The sequence below is a fragment of the Carcharhinus amblyrhynchos genome, chromosome 33 (genome assembly GCF_965287045.1).
Source record: "Carcharhinus amblyrhynchos chromosome 33, sCarAmb.v2.hapA, whole genome shotgun sequence".
NCBI lineage: Eukaryota > Metazoa > Chordata > Chondrichthyes > Carcharhiniformes > Carcharhinidae > Carcharhinus > Carcharhinus amblyrhynchos.
The window spans coordinates 7,296,089-7,320,766 of NC_137356.1; the positions used below are offsets into that span (position 1 = coordinate 7,296,089).

At 46.9% G+C, this 24,678-nt stretch overlaps 1 protein-coding gene across 5 annotated transcripts in view; it reads right to left on the bottom strand.

Annotated features, from left to right (window-relative positions):
* LOC145361081 (microtubule-associated serine/threonine-protein kinase 1-like) overlaps positions 1-24,678 on the bottom strand; it is a 178,538-nt gene that overhangs the window by 110,467 nt on the left and 43,393 nt on the right. For 4 of the 5 annotated variants that reach the window (XM_080216665.1, XM_080216664.1, XM_080216662.1 and 1 more), the window contains exon 1: positions 23,990-24,107. The exons of the other annotated variant lie outside the window; for it this stretch is intronic. In XM_080216665.1, coding sequence (XP_080072791.1) covers positions 23,990-24,072 — 83 coding nt within the window. In that variant the 5' untranslated portion in view covers positions 24,073-24,107. Of the gene's footprint in view, positions 1-23,989; positions 24,108-24,678 lie in introns of those variants that run through there. 5 annotated transcript variants of the gene reach the window in all.

Sequence of the window (24,678 nt, forward strand, 5' to 3'; positions counted from 1 at the left end):
CACAGAAACGAGGGAGAACGTGCAGACTCTGCACACACAGTGACCCAAGCCGGGAATCGAACCGTGTCCCTGACGCTGTGAGGCAGCAGTGCTAACCATTGTGCCACCATGCTACCCATTATTGGCCGGAATTTTACAACCTCATTTGGGTGAGGTTCATAAAATCCTGCCCGAGGCCAATGGAGAATTCCGTTCTACGAGCCTCGGCCACCCCGATTCCAAGGTGGGCGTGCTGGTAGCCGGAAGTATATAGTCTGCCACGGGATTTCGACTAGGCGAGGCGCGGACAATGGAAAGATCTATTGACTTTGGGCAGGGTTTTATGGTTTCGAGATGAGCAAGGCTGTAAACTCCCACCCATAATCACTGGCCCTTTATTGTCACTCAGCTATAATTCTGGACTAAGAGGATTATTGGAGTTGGATAAGCAGGATTGTAACAAAGATTCATCGGACCATTTTTACTGATTTATTAATGTCACAAGTAAGCTTACATTAACACTGCAATGAAGTTACTGTGAAAATCCCCTAGTTGCCACACTCCGGCGCCTGTTTGGGTACACTGAGGGAGAACTTAGCACTGCCAATGCACCCTAACCAGCACATCTTTCGGACTGTGGGAGGAAACTGGAGCACCCGGAGGAAACCCACACAGACACGGGAAGAACATATAGACTCCACACAAACAATGACCCAAGCCAGGAATTGAATCTGGGTCCTTGGTGCTGTGAGGCAGTGGTGCTAATTAGGTGACTGTCTGTGCGGAATCTGCACTTTGGTGGGTGGCACGGCAGCACTGTAATTAGCACTGCTGCCTCACAGCGCCAGGGACCCAGGTTCGATTCCCGGATTGGGTCACTGTCTGTGTGGGGTCTCATACGTTCTCCCTGTGTCTGCATGGGTTTCCTCCAGGTGCTCCAGTTTCCTCCCACAGTCCAAAGTTGTGCTGGTTAGGGTGCATTAGCCATGCTGAATTGTCCCTTAGTGTTAAGGGGATCAGCAGGGTAAATACTTGTGGTTAAGTGGATAGGTGGGATTGTGAATTGTGTAGACTCGATGGGCTGAATGGGGCGTGGAGTCCTTAATTATGCTGGCTGCTTTCCCGAGACAGCGGGAAGTATAGACGGAGTCAATGGATGTGAAACAGCCCTTCATTGGCCCACACTGTCCACCAACTTTCCAGTTATTCACGCCCTCTTTCACCGGGTAAGGGGGGGGCGGTGTTAGATGGATTGGTCATACTAAATTCATATAATCAGCACAGTACAGAAGGAGGCCAATTGGCCCATCAAGTCTATACGGACTACAATCCCACCCAGGCTCTATAACCCCACATATATACTCTTCTAATCCCCTGACACTAGGGTCAATTTTCCATGGCCAATCAGCCTAACCCACACATCTTTGGATTATGGGAGGAAACCAGAGCACCCGGAGGAAACCCACGCAGACACAGGGAGAATGTGCAAGCTCCACACAGACAGTGACCCAAAGCCAGAATTGAAGCCAGGACCCTGGCGCTGTGAGGCAGCAGCGCTAACCACTGTGCCAACATGCCAGTGGACTGGCCATGGCAAATTGCCGCTTAGTGTCCAAAGATGTGTGGGTTAGGTGCAATGACTTTGCTAAATTGCCTCTTAGTGTCCAAGGATGCATGGGTTAAAGGGATTAGCAGAGTAGATATGTGGGTTTATGGGGATACAACATGGGTGGGATTGTGGTTGGTGCAGATTCAATGGGCTGAATGGCTTCCTTTTGCACTGTGGGATTCTATGATTTCTATGTTAAAGTGATGGCCTACTTGTGTTGAAGGCTCTGAAATGGGGATTTGCAGGTTTAGTGCTGAGAGGTGACAATGCTACCCACTGAATCCAGGGAAGTTGATATAATTTGCAATTATCCTTGTCTTTCCATCTAAACCCAGAGATTGAATCACTGCACTGTGAAGGAAAGCATTAGAAAATGTTCAGGATCCGACAGGATATTAAAGGACATCACACATCAAGGAGCTCCAGGCACAACCTGATTGTCAGTCACCCGTTCATATCTTTCACTCGCCAACGAGTTTTCTCAGATTTAATTCTAACTTCCTTGAAATCAAAGACAAGTGTACGCACTGTGACTTCCTCAGCTCCTGTGCCAACCTGAGCTGCATGGAAATTAGATGCCATTTACTGTCTTCTCAAAGCACCTGTTTGAAACTCAGATCCAGCCTGGAGCGGGCACATCCTCCACATGCTGCATCCTGTTTATTAACCAGGCAACGGCTATCAATCGTCATTTACTGGGTGGCACAGTGGTTAACCCTGCTGCCTCACAGGGCCAGAGACCCGGATTCAATTCTGGCCTCAGGTCACTGTCTGTGTGGAGTCTGCACGTTCTCCCTGTGTCTGCGTGGGTTTCCTCCGGGTGCTCCGGGTTCCTCCCTCAGTCCAGAGACAAAGAACAAAGAAAATTACAGCACAGGAACAGGCCCTTCGGCCCTACAAGCCTGCACCGACCATGCTGCTCAGCTGAACTAAAACCCCCTTTGGGGACCATATCCCTCTGTTCCCATCCTATTCATGTATTCGTCAAGGTGCCCCTTAAAAGTCACTATTGTATCTACTTCCATTACCCTTCCCGGCAACGCATTCCAGGTACTCACCACCCTCTGTGTAAAAAACTTGTCTTGTACATCTATGTTAAAAAAACCTTGCCTCATACATCTGGTGTAGGTTAGGGGGATGGGACATGCTAAATTGCCCCTCAGTGTCCAAAGATATGTAGGTTAGATGAATTGGCCGTTCTAAATTGCCTCTTGTGTTCAAAGATGTGCAGGTTAGGTAGACCGGCCATACTAAATTCCCTCTTAGTGTCACAAAGGTGTGTAGGTTATGTGGATTGGCCATGCTAAATTGCCCCTTAGTGTCCAAAGATGTGCAGGTTAGGTGGATTGGCCATGATAAATTGTCCCTTCGTGTCCCAAGATGTGTGGGTTAGGTTGATTGGCCGTGTTAAATTGCCCTCAGTGTCAGGGGAATTAGCAGGGTAAATATATACGCAACAGGGACAGGGCCTGGTCGGTGCAGACTCGATGGGCCAAATGGCCTCCTTCAACGCTGTGGTGATTCAATGATTCTGACTTGAGATCAGCTTTACAGTGTCTGCGTGTTGCAACAACAAATACTTACATTTATATTGCACCTTTATTGTGGTAAAGCTGTTCATGACAAGAGGAAAGACGTAACATCCCAGAAGCAGCTATGAACCAGGAAATGGAAGGGAGAAACTCGGGAAAAGAACAGTTACCAGAAGAGTGATACTGAGGAAAATGTTGGAGCTGGGGGCTGATGGGCTTCATCTTAGAGTCTTAAAAATGTCCAGTGAGATTGCTGATGCGCTGATTTAAATTTTCTAAAACTCCCTTGATTCAGGGAAGGTCCGATTGGATTGGAAAATAAAAAATATATGGACACACAGACAGGAACCTAGAAACCATTGCTAATTAGAATAATAGATTCAGAGAATCATGCAGTGCGGAAGGAGGCAATTCGGTCCATCGAGTCTGCACTGACCACAATCCCACCCAAGCCTGATCCTGCAACCTCCTGCATTTACCCTAGCTAATTCCCCTGACACAAAGGGGCAATTTATCATGGCCAATCTACCCAACCCACACATCTTTGGACTGTGGGAGGAAACCAGAACACCCGGAGGAAACCCACACAGAAAGGGGGAGAAAGTGCAAACTCCACACAGACAGTGACCCAAGCTTGGAATCGAACCCGGAGTCCCTGGCGCTGTGAGGCAGCAGTGCTAACCACTGTGCCACCGTGTCAGAAAAACCATCTGGTTCACTAATGTCCTTTAGGGAAGGAAATCTACCATCTTCACCCAGTCTGGCTTACATGTGACTCCAGAGCCCAGCAATGTGGTTGACTCTCAACTGCCCTCAGGCAACTAGGGATGGACAATAAATGCTGACCCAGCCAGTGACGGCTATGTCCCACGAATGAATTTAAAAAAAAATCTTGTGGTGAGTGGTTAGTACGAGAGGTACTAGAATTATGCTAAGTATCTCCAAGCTAAGGAGATAAAAGGATCAGTCAGGGTATTCCATATCAATGCAGAATCATAGAATCTTACAGAGCTGACAGAATTTGAATTCAATAAAAAATATCTGGAAGAATCTACTGATGACCATGAAACCATTGCCAGAAAAACCCATCTGGTTCACTAATGTCCTTTAGGGAAGGAAATCTGCCGTCCTTACCCGGTCTGGTCTACATGTGACTCCAGAGCCACAGCAATGTGGTTGACTCTCAACTGCCCTCCAAGGGCAACTAGGGATGGGCAATAAATGCTGGTCCAGTCAGCGGCGCCCATGTCCCACAAATGATTAAAAAAATTAGCCTAACATTTGTCATAGGGAAAATATTAGAAGCTATTATTAAAGAAGTTGTAGCAGGGCACTTGGATAAGCTCAAGGTAATCAGGCAGAGTCAACATGGTTTTGTGAAAGGGAAATCATGCTTAGCCAACTTTTGGAGTTCTTTGAGGAAGTCACATGTGCTCTGGACAAAAGGTATCTGCTTGATGTACTGCACTTAGAAATCCAGAAGGCATTTGACACAGTTCAATTCTAGCATGGGTACAGTTCTGATCATCCTATTATAGCAAGGATATTAATAAACTCGAAGGAGTGCAGAAGAGATTTACTAGGATGCTACTGGGACTTGATGGTTTGAGTTAGAAGGAGAGGCTAGATAGACTGGGACTTTTTTCCCTGGAGCTAAGCAGGCTTAGGGGTGATCTTACAGAGGTCTGTAAAATAATGAGGGGCATGGATAAGATGGATAGTCAATATTTTTTCCCAGAGGTAGGGGAGTCCGAAAATAGACGGCATAGGTTTAAGGTGAGAGGGGAGAGATAAAAAAAATCCAGAGAGGCAATTTTTTCACACAGAGGGTGGTGAGTGTTTGGAACAAGCTGCCAGAGATAGTAGTAGAGGCGGGTACAATTTTGTCTTTTAAAAAGCATTTAGACAGTTACATGGGTAAGATGGGTATAGAGGAACATGGGCCAAATGTGGGCAATTGGGATTAGCTTAGCAATAAAAACTTGGCAGCATGGACAAGTTGGGCTGAAGGGGTTATAAGGAAAAGGCAGGAGAATAGGGATGAGAGAAATATCAGCCATGATTGAATGGCGGAGCAGACTCGATGGGCTGAGTGGCCTAATTTTGCTCCTATGTCTTATGGAAGGGCCTGTTTCCATGCTGCAAACCTCTATGATTCTATGACAAGGTGCTGCATCAAAGGTTATCATGAAAAATAGAAGATCATGTTATGGACGGCACGGTGGCACAGTGGTTAGCACTGCTGCCTCACAGCGCCAGGGACCCAGGTTCGATTCCCAGCTTGGGTCATTACCTGTGTGGAGTTTGTACATTCTCCCAGTGTCTGTGTGGGTTTCCTCCCACAGTCTAAAGATGTGTGGGTTAGGTGGATTGGCCATGCTAAATTGCCCCTAGTGTCAGGGGATTAACAGGGTAAATACGTGGGATAACAGGAATAGGGCCTGGGTGGGATTCTGGTTGGTGCAGACTCGATGGGCCAAATGGCCTCCTCCTAAACTATAGGGATTCTATAGATACTATAGGGGATAACAAATTGAAGCTCCAGTGACCCAGGTTCAATTCCGGCCAGTGACTGTGTGGAGTTTGCATGTTCTCCATTGTATCTGCCTGGGTTTCCTCCGGGTACACCGGTTTCCTCCCACAGCCCAAAGATGGGCTGATCAGTTAGGTCGATTGGTGATGCTAAATTGTCCCTGCATGTCAGGGGGAATGATGTGGAGATGCCAGCGTTGGACTGGAGTAAACACAGTAAGAAGTCTCACAACACCAGGTTAGAGTCCAACAGGTTTATTGGACTCACACTTTCCACTCATCTGACGAAGGAACAGCGTTCTGAAAACTTGTGGGTTTATTAGCAAATAAACTTGTTGGACTTTAACCTGGTGTTGTGAGACTTCTTACTGTGTCAGGGGGATTAGCAGGGTAAGTATGTGGGATTACAGGGGTAGGGGCTGGGTGGGATTGTTGTTGGTGCAGACTTGAAGGGCTGAACGGCTTCCTTCTACAATGTAGGGATTCTACGGCTGACTAACAGGAAATGAGATTGGTATAAATGGGTCTTTTGGCAAGATGTAATGAGTGATGTGCCAGTGCTGGAACCTCAACTGTTCACAAGTTATAAAGATACTTGGAAGAAAGGATTGAAGAGATTGCTGCCAAATTTGCTGAGAGCACAAAGATAGGAAGGTAAATAATGAAGAAGACAAGAGGAGACAACAGAAAGATAGGGATGGGTTACCTCGCTGGGCAAAGTTCTGGAAAATGGAGTATAATGTGCGTAAAAGTGGAATTGTCTGAAAAAATAAGGTTATTATCTAAATGTTGAGAGGTGCAGAGCTCTGAGATGCAGAGGGATCTGAGTGTCCCAGTGCATGGACCACAAAAGGTTAGCATGTAGGTGCAGCAAATAATTAGGAAAGCTAATAGGGTGTTATTAGAACATAAGAACATAAGAAATAGGAGCAGGAGTAGGCCATCTAGCCCTTCGAGCCTGCCCCGCCATTCAATAAGATCATCGCTGATCTGTCGTGGCTCAGTTCCACTTTCCCGCCTTCTCCCCATAACCCTTAATCCCCTCGCTTATCAATAACCTATCAACCCGCGTCTTAAATATATTTAGCGAGGCAGCCTCCACCACTTCAACAGGCAGAGAATTCCAGAGATTCACCACCCTTTGAGTGAAGAAGTTCCTCCTCAACTCCGTTCTAAACCGCCCCCCCTTTATCTTGAGGCTGTGCCCCCTAGTCCTACTGTCCTTTCTGAGCGGGAAGAGCCTCTCCACCTCTATCCTATCCATCCCATTCATCATCTTATATGTCTCAATGAGATCTCCCCTCATTCTTCTAAACTCTAACGAGTACAAACCTAGTTTATTCAGCCTCTCCTCATAGCTCAACCCCCTCAACTCCAGTATCAGCCTAGTAAACCTCCTCTGCACTCCCTCCGAGGCCAAAATATCCTTGCGTAAGTGCGGCGACCAAAACTGCACACAGTACTCCAGCTGCGGCCTCACCAGCGCCCTGTACAGTTGCAGCAAGACCTCCCTACTTTTATATTCAATCCCCCTCGCTATGAAGGCCAGCATCCCATTCGCCTTCCCGACCACCGGCTGCACCTGCAGGCTGGGTTTTTGCGACTCATGCACAAGGACCCCGAGGTCCCTCTGCACTGTTGCATGCTGCAGTTTTTCGCCATGTAAGTAATAGTCCTTCCTACCATTATTCCTACCAAAGTGGACAACTTCACACTTGCTAACATTAAATTCCATTTGCCAGTTCCTGGCCCATTCGCCCAGCCTATCTAGATCCTTCTGCAGACTTTCCACACCCTGCGCACAATTTGCCGTTCCACCAATCTTGGTGTCATCAGCAAATTTCAACACCATACACTCGTATTATTTATTGTGAGAGGAATTGAATACAAAAGTAGGGAGATAATGCTTCAGTTACACAAGGCATTGGTGAAACCACATCTGGAGTACCATGTACAGTAATGGTCATCTTATTTAAGGAAGGATGTAAATTTGCTCAAAGCAGTTCAGAGAAGGTTTACTCGGCTAACATCAGGAATGGGCAGGTTGTCTGATGAGGAAAGGTTGGAGAGGTTAAGTTTGTATCCACCAAAGTTTAGAAGAGTGAGTGGCGACTTGATTGAAAGATATTGACAGGGTGGATGTGGAGAGGATTATAGAATCATAGAATCCGACAGGGCAGAAGGAGGTCATTCGGTCAATGGAGTCTGCACCAACCACAATCCCACTCAGACCCTATCTCCAGAACCCCATGCATTTACCCTAGCTAGTCCCCCTGACACTAAGGGGCAACTTTAGCATGGCCAATCCACCTAACGCGCACATTTCTGGAAAGTGGGAGGAAACCAGAGCACCTGGGGAAACCCACGCAGACACCAGGAGGACGTGCAGACTCCACACAGACAGTGACCCAAAGCTGGGAATCGAACCTGGGTCCCCCGCGCTGTGAGGCAGCAGTGTTTGCCACCATGCCACTATGCCATTCCTTGTCCTACCTGTGGTAACAGGTAAGTCATGGTGCTGTGGGTTGTAGAACTGAATAAAGAGGGCGGGGGGGGAGAGGTGCGGGGGAATGATCCTCGATTTAAGTTAAAGTTTGGTGCTGTGATGGACACAGCATATGGGAGGTACAAATTTCAGAGGCGCCTAGCTGTGTATTGCAGTGCAATGGCTCAGTGAGGCCTTGAGTAAGCCTCAGGCTTCTGTGCCCCATAGATAAGGAGCTGGGGCCTAATGCACCGCAGCAACACAGACAAGACTGCACATCATGAACATTGAGGATAGATTAAAAAAACAAGTGAGGCACAAAGCTTGGGTATCACTGGCATTTATTACCCTCAAGAAGGTGATTGTGCCACCAAGCTTGTATCACCAAGGACTCTGGCAGTGGATGTAAGGATGGCACAGTGATTAGCACTGCTGCCTCACAGCACCAGGGACCCGGGTTTGATTCCTGGTTTGGGTCACTGTCTGTGTGGAGTCTGCACATTCTCCCCGTGTCTATGTGGGTTTCCTCTGGGTGTACCAGTTTCCTCCCATAATCCAAAGATATGCGGGTTAGATGGATTGGCCTTGCTAAATTGGCCCTAGTGTCAGGAGGATTAGCAGAGTAAATATTTGGGTTACAGTGATAGGGCCTGGGTGGGATTGTGTTTGGTGCAGACTCGATGGGCCGAATGGCCTCCTTGTGCCACGTTAGTATTCTATTCTATTCGATGATTTTGACCCAGCAATGATGAAGGTACAGCGATATATTTCCAAGTCAGGATGGTGCGTGACCTGGAAGATGTGAACTAACCTACCAAAGGAGCCTTGGTGATCTGCTGCCTTGCATCCTCTAGACAGAACACTCTGCAGCCAGTGATGGAGTCAATGGATGGTCTACGGAGTATCACTTAATAATGAGGCCTGGATGAGTACAGCTCCAACAATACTCAAGAAGCTCAACACCAACCAGGGGCAGAGCAACTCACTCGATTGCAATCTATCCACCATGCTGTCACAGAGGTTAGCACTGCTGCCTCACAGTACCAGGGAGCCGGGTTCAATTCCAGCCTCGGGTGATTGTCTGTGTGGAGTTTGCACATTCTCCCCGTGTCTGCGTGGGTTTCCTCCAGGTGCTCCGGTTTCCTCCCACAGTCCAAAGATGTGTGGGTTAGTTGGATTGGCCATGATAAATTGCCCCTTAGTGTCCAAAGTTGTGTAGGTTAGGTGGGTTGGCTTCAGTAAATGTGTAGGATTACTGGGATAGGACGGAGAGGAGGGTCTAGGTAAGATGCTCTTTTGGAGAATCAGTGCAGATTCGATGGCCCAAATGGCCTCTTTCTGTACTGTAGGGATTCTATGATTCTATATTACCATGTCTTCATTTTTGCTGGATCGAAATCCTGGAACTCCCTCCCTCTAACAGCATGGTGGGTGTACCTACACCACATGACTGCAGCAGTTCAAGAAGGTGACTCACTATCACCCTGTTCAAGGGCAATTAAGGATGGGCAATGAATTCTGGTCTAGTCAACAATAACCCCATTCATGTGAAAGAATCCATTTTAAAAATCATTAATTTGATTGGTTTCATTGGATCGATCAGACTAAACACAATGCATTGATTATAAGAATCGCACAGCGCTCAGACGCTGGAGAGAATTATCCTGCACATTTTCAAAATCTTCTCCATCCACCTGGAAAGGTGGACTGAACTTAACAGTTTAATATCTCATCCAGAATCCAGCAGTGAGGCACGTCCTCAGGACTGCACTGGAGTGACAACCTAGAATTTGTATTCAAGTTTCTGACTTAGAGATGTGAGTAGAATTCATTGAGCCACAGCTGAACCCGAAGGAAAGGGAAGTGCAGAAACCTAACCTACACATATTCACATCTTTGGATACTCAGGGGCAATTTAGCAGGGCCAATCCACCTAACCTGCACATCTGTAGATTCTAAGAGGCAGTTTAGCATGGTCAATCCACTTAACCTGCACATCTGTGGACACTAAGGGGCAATTTATCATGGCCAATCCACCCAACCTGCACATCTTTCGAATGGTGGGAGGAAATCCACGCAGAAGGACGTACAGACTCCACACAGACAGCTGCCCAAAGCTGGAATCAAACCTGGCATTGTGAGGCAGCGGTGCTAACCACTGTGCCACCATATCACCTTTAAGTAAACATTACTGCACCTAAAGAAGTCTCTGGTCCATCAAAGAATCTTCTTCCCATCTCCAGTATTTTTATGGTTAATATAAAAATTTTCATTGAACACAAGACACATTTTGTAAAAAAAAAGTAGCAACAAATTCCTCCTTTTTGTATTGTTTTGTGACATTGCCTGGAGGTTAAGCTTCAATCCCAGGAGATTCCAGGGTACCTCTGGGAGCTTGGCAGCCATCTTGGACTAAGGATATCAAAGTCATGCTCGGGGGTCACTCTTCAGAAGCTGAGTGTTAACGAAGCACGCAAATCAGCTCATGAATGATTCCAAGACAACTTTCTCAAAAAATCAACAAAGATAAATATAAAAAGAGAGGCCATGAAAAGCATAAAATACCATAGCAACGTGCCATAGCAACCGTGTTCCTCAGATTTTGGTGTATGTCAGTGCATTTTCCATTTAATCTATATTCAGTGCCATTAACACCTGAGGTTAGATCATAAGACTGTAAATCATAAAAGCACAATTAGGCCACTCAGCCCATCGAGTCTGCTCCGCCATTCAATCATGGCTGATATTTTTCTCATCCCCATTCTACTACCTTTTCCCCATAACCCCGGACCCCCTTATTAATCAAGAACTTATCTATCTCTGTCTTAAAGACAATGACCTGGCCTCCACAGTCTTCTGCGGCAAAGAGTTCCACAGATTCACCACTCCCTGGCTGAAGAAATTCCTCCTCATCTCTGTTTTAAAGGATCGTCCCTTTAGCCTGAGGTTATACCCTTGGGTTCTACTTTTTCCTATTAGTGGAAACATCCTCTCCACGTCCACTCTATCCAGGCCTCGCAGTATCCTGTAAGTTTCAACAAGATCCCCCTTCATCCTTCTAAATTCCAAAGTGTACAGACCCAGAGTCCTCAACCGTTCCTCACACGACAAGTTCTTCATTCCAGGGATCATTCTTACGAACCTCCTCTGTACCGAACTCTGAGCACAGCTCTGTAGCTCCCTCTAACTGATAGTCTATGAGGATTTCACTTGACTAGATTTACAGGTGGTGTAACTGGGCAGATACTGTGCCAGTGGGTGCATGTTGTTCACTGCAGTGTTGGTGACCATCCAGCATTGTCCAGGAATTTAATAATGATCTCCAGGGTTACCCTGGAGAAAACTCATTATTTGTGTGGAATTTGCATGTCTTTGTGGGTTTCCCCCCAGTTGCCTCCCACAGTCCCAAGATGTGCAGGTTCGATGGATTGGCCATGCTATGTTGATCTGTAGTGTCCAAAGATGTGCAGGTTCTGTGGATACACTGTGCTAAATTGTCTCAGTGTCTCAAAATGCGCAAGTTAGGAGGATTGGCAATGTAAATTGCCCCTTGGTGTCCCAAGATGCGCAGGTTAGAAGGAATGGCAATGTTAAATTGCCCATTCATGTCCAAAGACGTGCAGGTTAGGCGGATTGGCCACGCCTAATTAGAACACAGAACATTACAGCTCAATACAGGCCCTTCGGCCCTCGATGTTGCACTGACCAGTGGAACCAATCTAATGACCCTCTAACCTAAAGTATTCCAATATTATCCATATGCCTGTCCAATGACCATGTGAATGCCCTTAAAGTTGGCGAGTCCACTACTGCTGCAGGCAGGGCATTCCACGCCCTTACTACCCTCTGAGTAAAGAACTACCTCTGACATTTGTCCTAGACTTATCACCCCTCAATTTAAAGCTATGTCCTCTCGTGTTAGCTGTCACCATTCGAGGAAAAAGGCTCTTACTGTCCACCCTATCTAACCCTCAAATTGTCTCATAGTGCCCAAAGGTATGCAGGTTGGTGGATTGGCCATGCTAAATTGCCCATTATAGGAGGCATGGAGGCATTGATTATTTTCTAAATGGGGAAATGCTTAGGAAATCAGAAACACAAAGGCACTTGGGAGTCATTGTTCAAGATTCTCTTAAGGTTAATGTGCAGGTTCTGTCGGCAGTTAGGAAGGCAAATGCAATGTTAGCATTCATGTCGAGAGGGCTAGAATACAACAGGAAGGATGTGCTTCTGAGGCTGTACAAGGCTCTGGTCCGACCCCATTTGGAGTATTGTGGGCAGCTTTGGGCCCGTATCTAAGGGAGGATGTGCTGGCTTTGGAAAAGGTCCAGTGGAGATTCACAAGGATGATCCATAGAATGAAGAGCTTGTCTTATGAGGAGTGTTGAGAACGCTGGGTCTGTCCTCATTGGAGTTTAGAAGGATGAGGGGGTATCTTTGAAACTTACAGGATACTGCGAGGCCTATTTACAGTGGATGTGGAGAGGATGTTTCCACCAGTAGGAAAAACTAGAACCAGTGGGCACAACCTCAGGCTAAAGGGACGATCCTTTAAAACAGAGATGAGGAGGAATTTCTTGAGCCAGAGAGTGGTGAATCTATGGAACTCATTGCCGCAGAAGGCTGTGGAGGCCAGGTCATTGTGTGTCTTTAAGACAGAGATAGATAGGTTCTTGATTAATAAGGGGATCAGGAGTTATGGGGAAAAGGCAGGAAAACGGGGATGAGAAAAATATCAGCCATGAATGAATGGCGGGGCAGACTCGATGGGACGAGTGGCCTAATTCTGTTCCAATGTTCTATGGTCTTATCAGTCTCCCTAACTGGCATGGGGTGTGGGGGGTGAAGGCACCCTGCCTGGCCCTTGTGCTTCTACACCCTAACCAAGCTGTCCCAGGACTGCTACAACACTGGCACCTCATCAACAGAGTGGAATGTTTCTTACACTACTTGCCCTGTCCACAATAAAGGAAGGAAAATCCAACCCAGAATTACACCCTGATCTATTCTCAATCAACAGCAAACTAATGACATAGAATCCCTACAGTGTAGAAAGAGGCCATTCAGTCCATCGAGTCTGCACCAACAATAATCCCACCCCGGCCCCATAACCCTACATATTTAACTCACTAATTCCTTTAACCTAAGCATCTCAGAACACTAAGGGGCAATTTAGCATGGCCGAGGCACCTAACCTGCACATCTTTGCGCTGTGGGAGGAAACCAGAGCACCAGGAGGAAACTCACACACAGGGGAGAACGTGCAAACTCCACAAAGACAGTGACCCAAGCCGGGAATCATAAATTCATAAGCCCATAAGATATAGGAGCAGAATTAAGCCATTCAACCTATTGAGTCCGCTCCACCATTCGATCCTGGCTGATAGGCTCCTCATCCCCATTTTCCTGCCTTCTCCCCATAACCCTTTAACCCATTACCAATTAAAAATCTGTCTAACTCCACCCTAAATTTACTCACTGTCCCAGCACCCACCGCACTTTGGGGGAGCGAATTCCACAGATTCACAACTCTTTGGAAGAAGTAGTTTCTCTGTTTTAAATTTGCTGCCCCTTATCCTAAGACTGTGACCCCTCGTCCTAGAATGTCCACATCTACTTTATCCACATCTGCTCCACATCTACTTTATCCAGACCTTTTATCATCTTGTAAACCTCAATTTGATCTCCCCTCATTCTTCTAAATTCCAGAGAGTATCGGCCTAAACTGTTCAATCTCTCTTCATCCAACAAACCCCTCATCTCTGGAATCAATCTAATGAACCTCCTCTGAACTGCCTCCAATGTCACTACATCTTTCTTCAAATAAGGGGACCAAAACTGTGCACAATACTCCAGGTGCGGCCTCACCAATGCCTTGTATAATTGCAACAACACTTCCTTCCCTTTATGTTCTATTCCTTTAGCTATAAATGCCAACATTCTATTCACTTCCTTTGTTATCTGCTGTAGCTGCATGCTAGTTTTCTGTGACTCATAAACGAGGACACCCGGATCCCTCTGCAATCCGAAGTTGCTCCCCATTTAGATAACAATCCCCTTCCCATTTTTACGACTCACACTTACCACATTAAAGTCCATCTGCCACATTTTGGCCCACTCTCCTAACCTCATTCATAAGTTTCTTATTTCCTCCCTGGAGTTATCACAGGTTCTAAATAGCAAATAATATTGGCACCAGACAGTGACCATTGCCAACAAGGCAGAATCTAACCATCGCCCTTCGACATTCAATGACTGTACATTGGCTGAACAGTTGGCTGTACACCAGCAACATGCTGGGTCAGAAATTTAACCCAACTAAACTATATAAATGATGTGGCTACTAAAGCCTGTCAGAAACTGCAAATTTTGTGGTGAGTAATTCACCCTCCTGATTCCTCAAACCATCTGCAAGGCACAAGTCAGGAATCAGATCTCCACTTCCAACATTTTTTTTTACTGATTCGTGGGACATGCACCTCACTGGCTGGCCAGCATTTATTGCCCATCCATAGTTGCCAAAATTGAGAGTCACCAACATTGCTGCAGCTCTGAAGTCACATGTAGGCTATGCCATAAGGGATTTCCTTCCCTGAAGGCTGGCACGGTGGGAACCCAGAGACCTGGGTTCAATTCCTGGCTTAGGTCACTATCTGTGCGGAGTCTCACATTCTCCCCGTGTCTGTGTAGGTTTCCTCTGAGTGCTCCAGTTTCCTTCCACAATCTGAAAGACATGCTGATTGGGTGCATTGGCCATGCTAAATTCCCCCTCAGCATGCCCGAACATGGGCCAGAGTGTGGCGACGAGGGGATTTTCACAGTAAATTCATTGCAATGTTAATGTAAGCCTACTTGCGACACTAATAAATAAACTTAATGAACTAGCTGTGTTAATTTGACAATGGCTTCATCAGTAGACCCTTAATTCCAGATTTTTTTGTATTGAATTCAAATTCCACCATCTGCCGTGACAGGATTCGAACCCAGGTCCCCAGAACATTAGCTGAGTCTCTGGATTAATAGTCTGGTGATAATACCACTTAGCCATCACCTCCTACATGAACGCTAAAGATACTCAACACCATCCAAGACAAAGCAGCCATTTGATAGTCATCTCGTCCACTATTTAAAACATATAATTCATCCACCATTAACACACAGAGGCAGCAGTGTGTACCAGCTACAAGATTTACTGCAGTGACTCACCAAGGTTTCTCTGTCAGCACCTCCCAAAACCCACGACAAGGGTATCAGGCGCCTGGGAGCACCACCACTGGGAAGTTTCTCTCCAAACCACTCACCATCCTAACCTGGAACGATTTTGTTGTTCCTTTACTGCCACCGGATTAAATTTTTTTTTTATTCATTTGTGGGACATGGTTAGTCCAGCATTTATTGTCCACCCCCTAGTTGCCCCTTGAGAAGGTGGTGGTGAGGTGCCTTCTTGAATCGCTGCAGTCCGCGTGCTGTGGGTCAACTCACAATGCTGTTAGGGAGGGAATTCCAGGATTTTGACCCAGGGACTGTAAAGGAACGGCCGATGTATTTCCAAGTCAGGACGGTGAGCATCTATAGAGGAACTTGCAGGTTGTGGTGTTCCCATCTAACTGCTGCCCTTGTCCTTCTAGATGGAAGTGGTCGGGGTTCGGAAGGTGCTGTCTAAGGGTCTTTGGTGAATTGCTGCAGTGCATTTTGTCGACAGTTTACACTACTGAGCGTCGATGGTGGAGGGAGTGCATGTTTGTAGATGTGGTGCCAATCAAGCGAGGTTGCTTTGCCCTGGATGGTGTTGAGCTTCTGGAGCGTTGCTGGAGCTGCACCCATCCGGGCAAATTCCCGGAACTCCCTCCCTAACAGCAATGTGGGTGTACCTACACCACATGGACTGCAGTAGTTCAAGAAGGTAGCTCACCACCACCTTCAAGGGCAATTAGGGATGGACAATAAAAATAATGGCCTTGGCAATAACAGCGACATCCTGTGAAGGAGTAAAAAATGTATTTCTTGTGCTGGCTGATGAGTTAGCTTATTCCAGCAGTTGCAATGACCTGGGAAGGACACAGCGGTGCTGAAAGCTCTAGAGGTTTAATGAGTCTTTTGTTCAGTTAGTCCTTCAAGCACTAACCTCATTGCTAACATGTCAGAACTGGTTAAACTGGAGGACATATTAAAAACTGCAACATCAAAGGGGCTCTTTTACAAAATTCCTTAAGTGGCGGGCATCATTGGCAAGGCCATGTAGCCCTTGAGAGGCTGGAAGTGGTGGGACGCCTTCATGAAGATGCCACGTCAGAGGGCAGTCAATAGTCAACCATTCTGGTGCAGGGCTGGAGTCACGTATAGGCCAGAGAAGGAAGGCAAGCTTCCTTCTCAAAAGCATAGGAAACTGGTCGGGTTTCCATGACAACCTGGTGCATGAGAGGCCCAAAGCCAGCCTATCTGTACCCCCTTTTAGGCCCAGATAAGTTTGGCCTGGGAGAGGTTAGGGAATGGAAGAGAGGGAGTGGTTTAGCTATCATTGTCCCATGTAGACCTCATGGTATAGTTGCAGTTGCAGACACATGTCAGGGACCCGGGTTCAATTCCCAGCTTGAGTCATTGTCTGTGCAGTGTCTGCATTTTGTCCCCCTGTCCGTGTGGGTTTCCTCCCGGTGCTCCAGTTTCCTCCCACAGTCAGAAAGATGCACTGGGAAGGGTGCATTGACCCGAATAGGCACCAGAGTGTGGCGACTATTGGATTTTTCACGGTGATTTCATTGCAGTGTTAATGCAAGCCTACTTGTAACACTAATAGATTCTTAAAGAAGTGGCAACTGGACCAAATGGAGAGGTGGTGACATGGTGGTAGTGATGAACTAGTAATCCAGAGAATTTACTGATGACCATAAAACCATTGTTGAAAAAGCCCATCTGGTTCACTAATGCCCTTTAGGGAAGGAAATCTGCCGTCCTTACCCAGTCTGGCTTACATGTGACTCCAGAGGCACAACAATGTGGTTGAACCATAGAAACTTAGAAGAGAGGTGGAGGCCATTCAGCCTTTCGAGCCTGTTCCATCATTCATCACGATCATGGCTGATCGTTCAACCCAATAGCCTAATCCTGTTTTCTCCCCATAACCTTTAATCCCATTCGCCCCAAGTGCTATATCCAGTCGCCTCTTGAATATATTTAATGTTTTGACATCAACTACTTCCTGTGGTCGTGAATTCTACAAACTCACCACTCTTTGGGTGAAGAAACGTCTCCTCATCTCTGTCCTAAATGGTCTACCCTGAATCCTCAGACTGTGAACTCCTGGTTCTGGACTCCCCCACCATCAGGAACATCTACCTTGTCTAGTCCTGCTAGAATTTTATAAGTCTCTTTGAGCTCCCCTGCTTATTTATCTGAACTCCAGCTAAAGCAATCCGAACCTAGTCAATCTCTCCTCACACATCAGGCTCGTCATCCCTGGAATCAGTCTGGTAAACTTTCACTGCATTCCCTCGAGAGCAAAAGCATTCCTCCTCAGAAAAGGAGACCAAAACTGCTCACAAGTTTCTACCCTGCCCTCCAAGGGATGGGCAAAAGATGCCAGCCACCCAGAAATGCCCATCTCCATCAAATGGATTTTTAAAAATAATTGGAGTGTAGGGGAGAACAAGACCGGGATATGCCAGGAAGACAGTGAGTAATCGCTGCCCAAATTGTCTATTTAATTGTCATTGGTGTCCAAGAGTAATGTGCCTCAGGATTGCTAACGTCTCATTTAAAGGGCCAGTACTGGGTAGAGGTGAGGCTGTTTTACTCTGAACCTGCTTGAATCTGTTGTACTTGACCTTGGGAGTTCTGGGATGGTCCAAAGTGGAATCACTCATTTCCTGTGTCCCCCTTCAATCAAGCTCCAACATGGAGTCGCATCACTGTTATTTTGCAAGTTGGTGGGAGTGGGGCTTTTACTTCATCTGGAGCTGGGATGAAGTAAAGATGAAGACAACATCTTCCAAAGCCATGACTTCCATCTAGAGGGACAAGGGCAGCCGATACATGGCGAACACCACCATCTGCAAGTTCCCCTCCAAATCCCTCACCATCCTGACTTGGAAATATATCGCTGTTCCTTCGTAGTCACTGGGTCAAAATCCTCCCCAATGGCATGGTGGTCAACCCACAGAACACGAACTGCAACAATTCAAGATGGCAGCTCACCACCCCCTTCTAAAGGGGCAACTAGGGATGGACAATAAATGCTGGCCCAGCCAGTGACACTCATGTCCCACAAATGAATAAAAAAAAGACATTTCATAAGGATTCTGGATTTCAAGGTTTCATTTCATTTACAAAATGTGTTCTCTTCACCTGCTCCCTGTTCATTGTCGCTGCCCCTCAGAGTGTGGCCACCCACTGTCCCTGACCTTACGGCTAACAAAACTGCATTGAAGTCAGCATGGGCCCTAACAAAAATTGGAAAGTCCTGTGCATTCACTTGTGGCAACTGACATGTCACAGAAGAGGCGGAATGAAGGATTGACTCTGCGTGCCCACCGCCCCGTCCAAACACTCCGACAATTTGAAGCTTGCAACTCCATAAAGGCAAACTCAGGGGTGTGGAAGTGTAGCCATACCATGGACTCCTTAGTGCGACAACCAAACACATTGCTAAAGATGTGCTGGTTAGGTGGATTGGCCATGCTAAATTACCCCTTTGTGTCAGAGGGATTAGTTAGGGTAAATGCATGGGATTATGGGGATAGGGCCTGGGTGGGATTGTGGTTGGTGCAGGCTCAATGGGCCAAATGGCCTCCTCCTGTGGGAGTCTATGATTCTTCCATCGGGAAAAAGATGCAAAGGTCTAACATTACATATCAAGCGATTCAAGAACAGCTTCTTCCCTGCTGCTGTCAGACTTTTGAATGGACCTACCTCGCATTAAGCTGAGCTTTCTCTACACCCTGGCTATGACTGTAACACTACATTCTGCCCTCTCTCCTTTCCTTCTCCCCTATGTACTCTATGAACAGTATGTTTTGTCTGTATAGTGTGCAATAAACAATATTTTTCACTGTATCCCAATACGTGTGATAATAATAAATCAAATCAACATGAAATCAAGTCAAAAATGATTCTGAAGGGTGGAAGCGGAGAGATTGTTTCTGCTCATGGGGGGATTTAAAACACAGCGTCACAGTTTCAGGATAAAGTGGGGGGTGTGGGGCGAGGTGGGCAAACTGAGATGAAGAGATATGACTTCACTCTAAGAGTTCTGGATCTTCGGAATTCTCTCCTCCAGAGGATTGTGGATGCTTCGTCATTGAATATATTTAAGGCTGGGACAGGCAGATTTCTGATCTATCAAAGAATCAAGGGCGCGAGAGGGAAAGTGGAGTTGAAGCCCGAGATCATGGGCGGCACGGTGGCACAGTGATTAGCACTGCTGCCTCACAGCGCCAGGGACCCAGGTTCGATTCCCGGCTCGGGTCACTGTCAGTCTGGAGTCTGCACGTTCTCCCCAAGTCTGCGTGAGTTTCCTCCCACAGTCCAAAAAAGTGCTGGTTAGGTGGATTGGCTATGCCAAATTGCCACTTAGTGTCAGAGGGATTAGCAGGGTAAATGCATGGGGTAATGGGGATAGGCCCTGGATGGGATTGTGGTCAGTGGAGACTCAATGGGCCGAATGGCCTCCTTCTACACTGTAGGAGTCTATGATTAATATTGAATGTTGGAGTGGGCTGAATGGTCTACTCCTGCTCCTTTCAGACAGAGACTGGGTAGGTTCCACTGCAAAAAGCAGCAATTTCCAGTTTCACAGGTAAACTGAGACAGTAGGAAGTGAAGGATTTTGAGGACACAGAAACTGGCGTGACACTCTTCCCCCTCCAACACCTCACCCTCCACTCCCTCCCCCTCTAACACTCACCCTCCCCTCCAGCACTCCCTCCCCCCTCCAGGCACTATACTGGGAGAGGCAGAAACAAACGGTCAGAAAACTGACATTGTCTTGCTGGAGGGGGGGGAAGAGTGTTGGAGGGGGGAAGAGTGTTGGTGGGGGGGGGGGCGGGTGTTGGTGGGGGGTGGAGTGTTGGATGGGGAGTATTGGAGTGGGAGGGATTGTAAGGGGAGATAGAATCAGTAAAACGACTTGTGTCTACATCAAGTCAAACAGGACAGTTTTTTCATATCCAATACTCTCCCACCGTCCTTTGTTCTGTACCTCAGTGGAGATTTTCTCTGGAACGTTGGTGAACCTGTCCCAATGGTTCAGGTGCCTGGTCTATGACATAATTAAATGGTCCTCTCTGCTGATTGTGACTCACTGCCCCAAGGGTCAGCAGGATTGTGGGTCACGTCAAACCAATGGTGACAACTCACAGCCGGGGGTGGGGGGTTGGGTGGGGGGGGGCGTTGATGAGTAAAATCACTGGGGAATGAGGGGCAATATCATATCTACCCGCCTCCTCTGCGATATTGCCAGTGAGGTGTGGCATGGAGGAGGAAAGTGACACATTCACGTGGCAAGGCTGGAGAACTGTAAGTTAGCAATGGTTCCCTCACGCTCAGACATCCTGTGCCCAGTGGAGGGGGTGCCACCTCTTGCGCAAAGGGCCAGTAGGCACTAGTTGAGCCTCCCCTTCTGCATAAAGCCCCACCCAAACTGTAAACTTCTAAGCGACAATAAATGAGATTAAATGTGCCCTATTGTTTGAACCCACGTAGATTAACACCAGCTGATGGGAACAAGGTAGATTGTGAGCTGGTGATGAACAAATACTTGAAATCTAGGGATAGGACAGGAGTGTGGGGCTGAGGCAGAGGGTCAGCTATGATCACATCGAATGGTGGGAAAGTCTCAAGGAGCCAAACAGCCCCCCTATCCTCCTATTTCTTATGTTCTAATGAGATCCTCCCTGCAATGTGTTACTAACATCCCTCTTAATGCGAAACGACCCCAAGTTCGATCAAACCCCCGTTAATAAGTTGAGGAATTTGCAGTGCGTACCACATCTCTTGCTCTGCCTCCATCACTCATCCCCCCGCTATGCATTGGCACCCTGTATGTTCGATCACTTCCATTCTCTGCACCATTTTCTGCAGCTTGTGTTCTGAAGGAGGAATATTGGATTCTGCTTTTCTATAACAATCTCAGATATAATCTGAATGGTTATTTTCTTTCACTTGCCTTCATAGTCATAGAGGTTAACAGCATGGAAACAGGCCCTTCGACCCAACTTGTCCATGTCGCCGTTTTTTTTAAAACCCCTAAACTAATCCCAATTGCCTGCATTTGGCCCATATCCCTCTATACCCATTGTACCCATGTAACTGTCTAAATGCTTTTTAAAAGACAAAATTGTACCCACCTCTACTACTACCTCTGGCAGCTTGGTTCCAGGTACTCACCATTCTCTGAATGAAAAAATTGCCCCTCTGGACACTTCTGTATCTCTCCCCTCTCACCTTCAGCCTATGCCCTCCACTTTTAGACTCCCCTACTTTGGGAAAAGATATTGACTATCTCGCTGATCTGTGCCCCTCATTATTTTATAGATCTCTATAAGATCACCCCTCAGCCTCCTACGTTCCAGAGAAAAAAGTCCCAGTCTATCCAGCTTTTCCTTATAACTCAATCCATCAAGCCCCAGTAACAGCATGGTAAATCTTTTCATTTATTCCCATTGTCCCATTTATTCCTCAACTTTATTCATTCCCATTGTCCTTCTCCCTTCTCCACCATTGATTAATTGGGAAAATGCTGGGAAATGCCTGAGAGTTCAGGACTCTGCATCGAGCAGAGATAGAGGAGAGAAATCTGATTCTTACAGGCCTCACATGGGAAGGAAAAGGGGGAATGATTCCACCAGGAAGGTTATTCACGGCTCAATCTGCCACCCAACAATACAAATTACACAGTTCATTTGTCTCCTGAACTTTTATAAATGTTTTATCTTGCTGCTAGCTAACAGTCAGACACAAGTTCTAAATCACTGACTGGCAAAAACACAAGGGCAAACCTGAAATGATCTGATTGTGATGCTGTAGGCGGGTCTGGAATTTTCCAGGCCTGCCCACCACGAGAATCATAGAGGGCAGGACACAGAGCATGCAAAGGTCCATTGACCTCAGGCAGGATTTTCCAGCTCTCCCGCCCCAAGGTCGGGAAATCCCGCTGTGTGTGTGAGTGAGTGAATGAGTTTGATTGTGACAGTGTGAATTTGTAAGAGCGTGAGTGTGTGTGAGCATGAGTGTGAGTGAGTGAGCATGTGTAGGTATGAGAGAGAGTGAGTGTAAGTGAGTGAGTGTGTAGGCACATGCCTGCTAGTATTTTTGTGTGTGCATCTGTGTGCATAGGCTCGCAAAATCTCTACAGTGCAGATGGAGGCCATTCGGCCCATCAAGTCTGCACCAACCACAATCCCATCCAAGTCCTATCCCCATGCATTTACTATAGCTAGTCCCCCTGACACTAGGGTCAATTTAGCATGGCCAATTAGCCTAACCTGCACATCTTTGAACTGTGGGAGGAAACCGGACCACCTGGAAGAAACCCACGCAGACACAGGGAGAACGTACAGACTCTGCACAGACAGTGACCCAAGCCAGGAATCAAACCCGGGTCCCTGGCACTGTAAAGCAGCGGTGCTAACCACTGTGCCAACGTGCCGTCCAATGCATGTTTATACCCATGTGACTATAATATCCTTACTGTTGGATTGCAGACTTGCAGCAATGTGGCTGACTCTTAACTGCGCCTCTGAAATGGCGGGGCAGGCCGCTCAGCTCAAGGGCAACTGGGGAAAGGCAACAAATGCTGACCTTGCCAGCATTTCCCAGGAAAGAATAAAGAAGGAAAACTGTGCTTGGGTCTTAATTAATAATGTATGTGTAGATATCTACGTGATGTATATGCTATATACATATGTGTGTATGTATATATGCACATACATGTATATGTGTATGTGTGTATGTGTAGATATCTATGTTTGTATATGTTCTATACATACCGTGTATATGTGTGTGGTGTTAGTAAAGCAGCATACAGCAGTAGAGACTAAGCACACAAAGGGGGGGGTCAAAGTGGAACAATAGAATCTATCTCAGCGTTTGCTGAGCTTCTCTCTCCGTCCCGATAATAACAGTCACACCCTCCAGCAATTACAGTCCCAGGCAGCACCGTTCAACTTCACAATGACAATCTCGCAACCCCTCAATGCTTTACAGCACAGAAAGCAGACATCTGGCACCTTTTGCTGAGGTGAACCACTTAGCATGCTTATGGCTGCACGCACGGCTGCTTTCCACAGGCCAGCATCTTTTCACCAAGAATGGGAGGGGGAAATTTAATCCCTCCTTCATCTCGCAATGTCTGTGCAAGAGCCACAGCCCATACCCATCCCAAAAAACCATCGCTGCACACCCTATTTACAAACTGCACCACCACCCTGAGAGTGCACGCACACACACCCATGCACAGACACGCATATACACAGACACTAAGACACACAAAGACACAGATGCACACACACACACATACGTACACACTCACAGCAACACACAAAGACACCAGACACACACACACGCACGCACACACATACACACATAGACACACACCCGCATAGACACACAAAGACACCAGATGCGCACACATACACAAAGACATCAGACACACATACGCAGACACACACACACACACACACACACACACACACACACACACACACACACACACACACACACACACACACACACACAGAGGCAGGCACACAAAGACACATCCACACACACAGATAGGTTTGACCTTCCCACAGACAGCCTTCTTAACCGTACAAGATCATTCCCCCTTTCTTTGTTAAATGGAGGCAGGCTCCCAGTTACCTTTTGGATCGTCGGAACATACTGCTGTCAAGAAAGTACGGCATAGAAAAATTAGACAGTACTGTCCAGAGAGAGTCAGACATGGTCCCGGAGAGCTGACATTGTGATGGTGGCGTTAGTTGGTCTACAGCACCGTCCAGCCACTGAGGAAAAAGCTGTACTAATTCCCTCGATAGGTTTGGCAGATTATTCCACCGGCTGGGAAGGGGAGGATGGTCTGTGTGAATGTGAGTGTGTGTGTGTATATACGTGTGTGTGTTTGTGTGTGTGTGTGTATGAATCTATTGCTACCAGCAGTCTAAGATGAGAAAAGCTACCACCACTTTACTGCCCCCCCAACCCACCCCTCCCCTCATTTTTGCTCTGACAAAAATCTGCACTGGAGCTCATTCATATCACTCAGTCACAAGATTGTTCCCGTCATGTGGGAGTGTTCGGGGGGAGGGAGCTGGGGGGGACACGGTGTTTATTCATTAAAGCAGTCAGCTATTTATCCAGAGTTCAGCTAGAAATCCCAGGACAACTCTCCAGAGACTCAGAGGGAAGGGAAAAATTATAATGAAAAGAAGAAAAGCAAGAAACAAAAATGAAAGGAGAGGGACAAGGGAGAGAAAAAGAAGGATAGAGACAAAGAGGGAGAGAAAGAGAGAAAGGGGCTGAGGTAGAGAGGAAAGAATAGCGGACTGAAC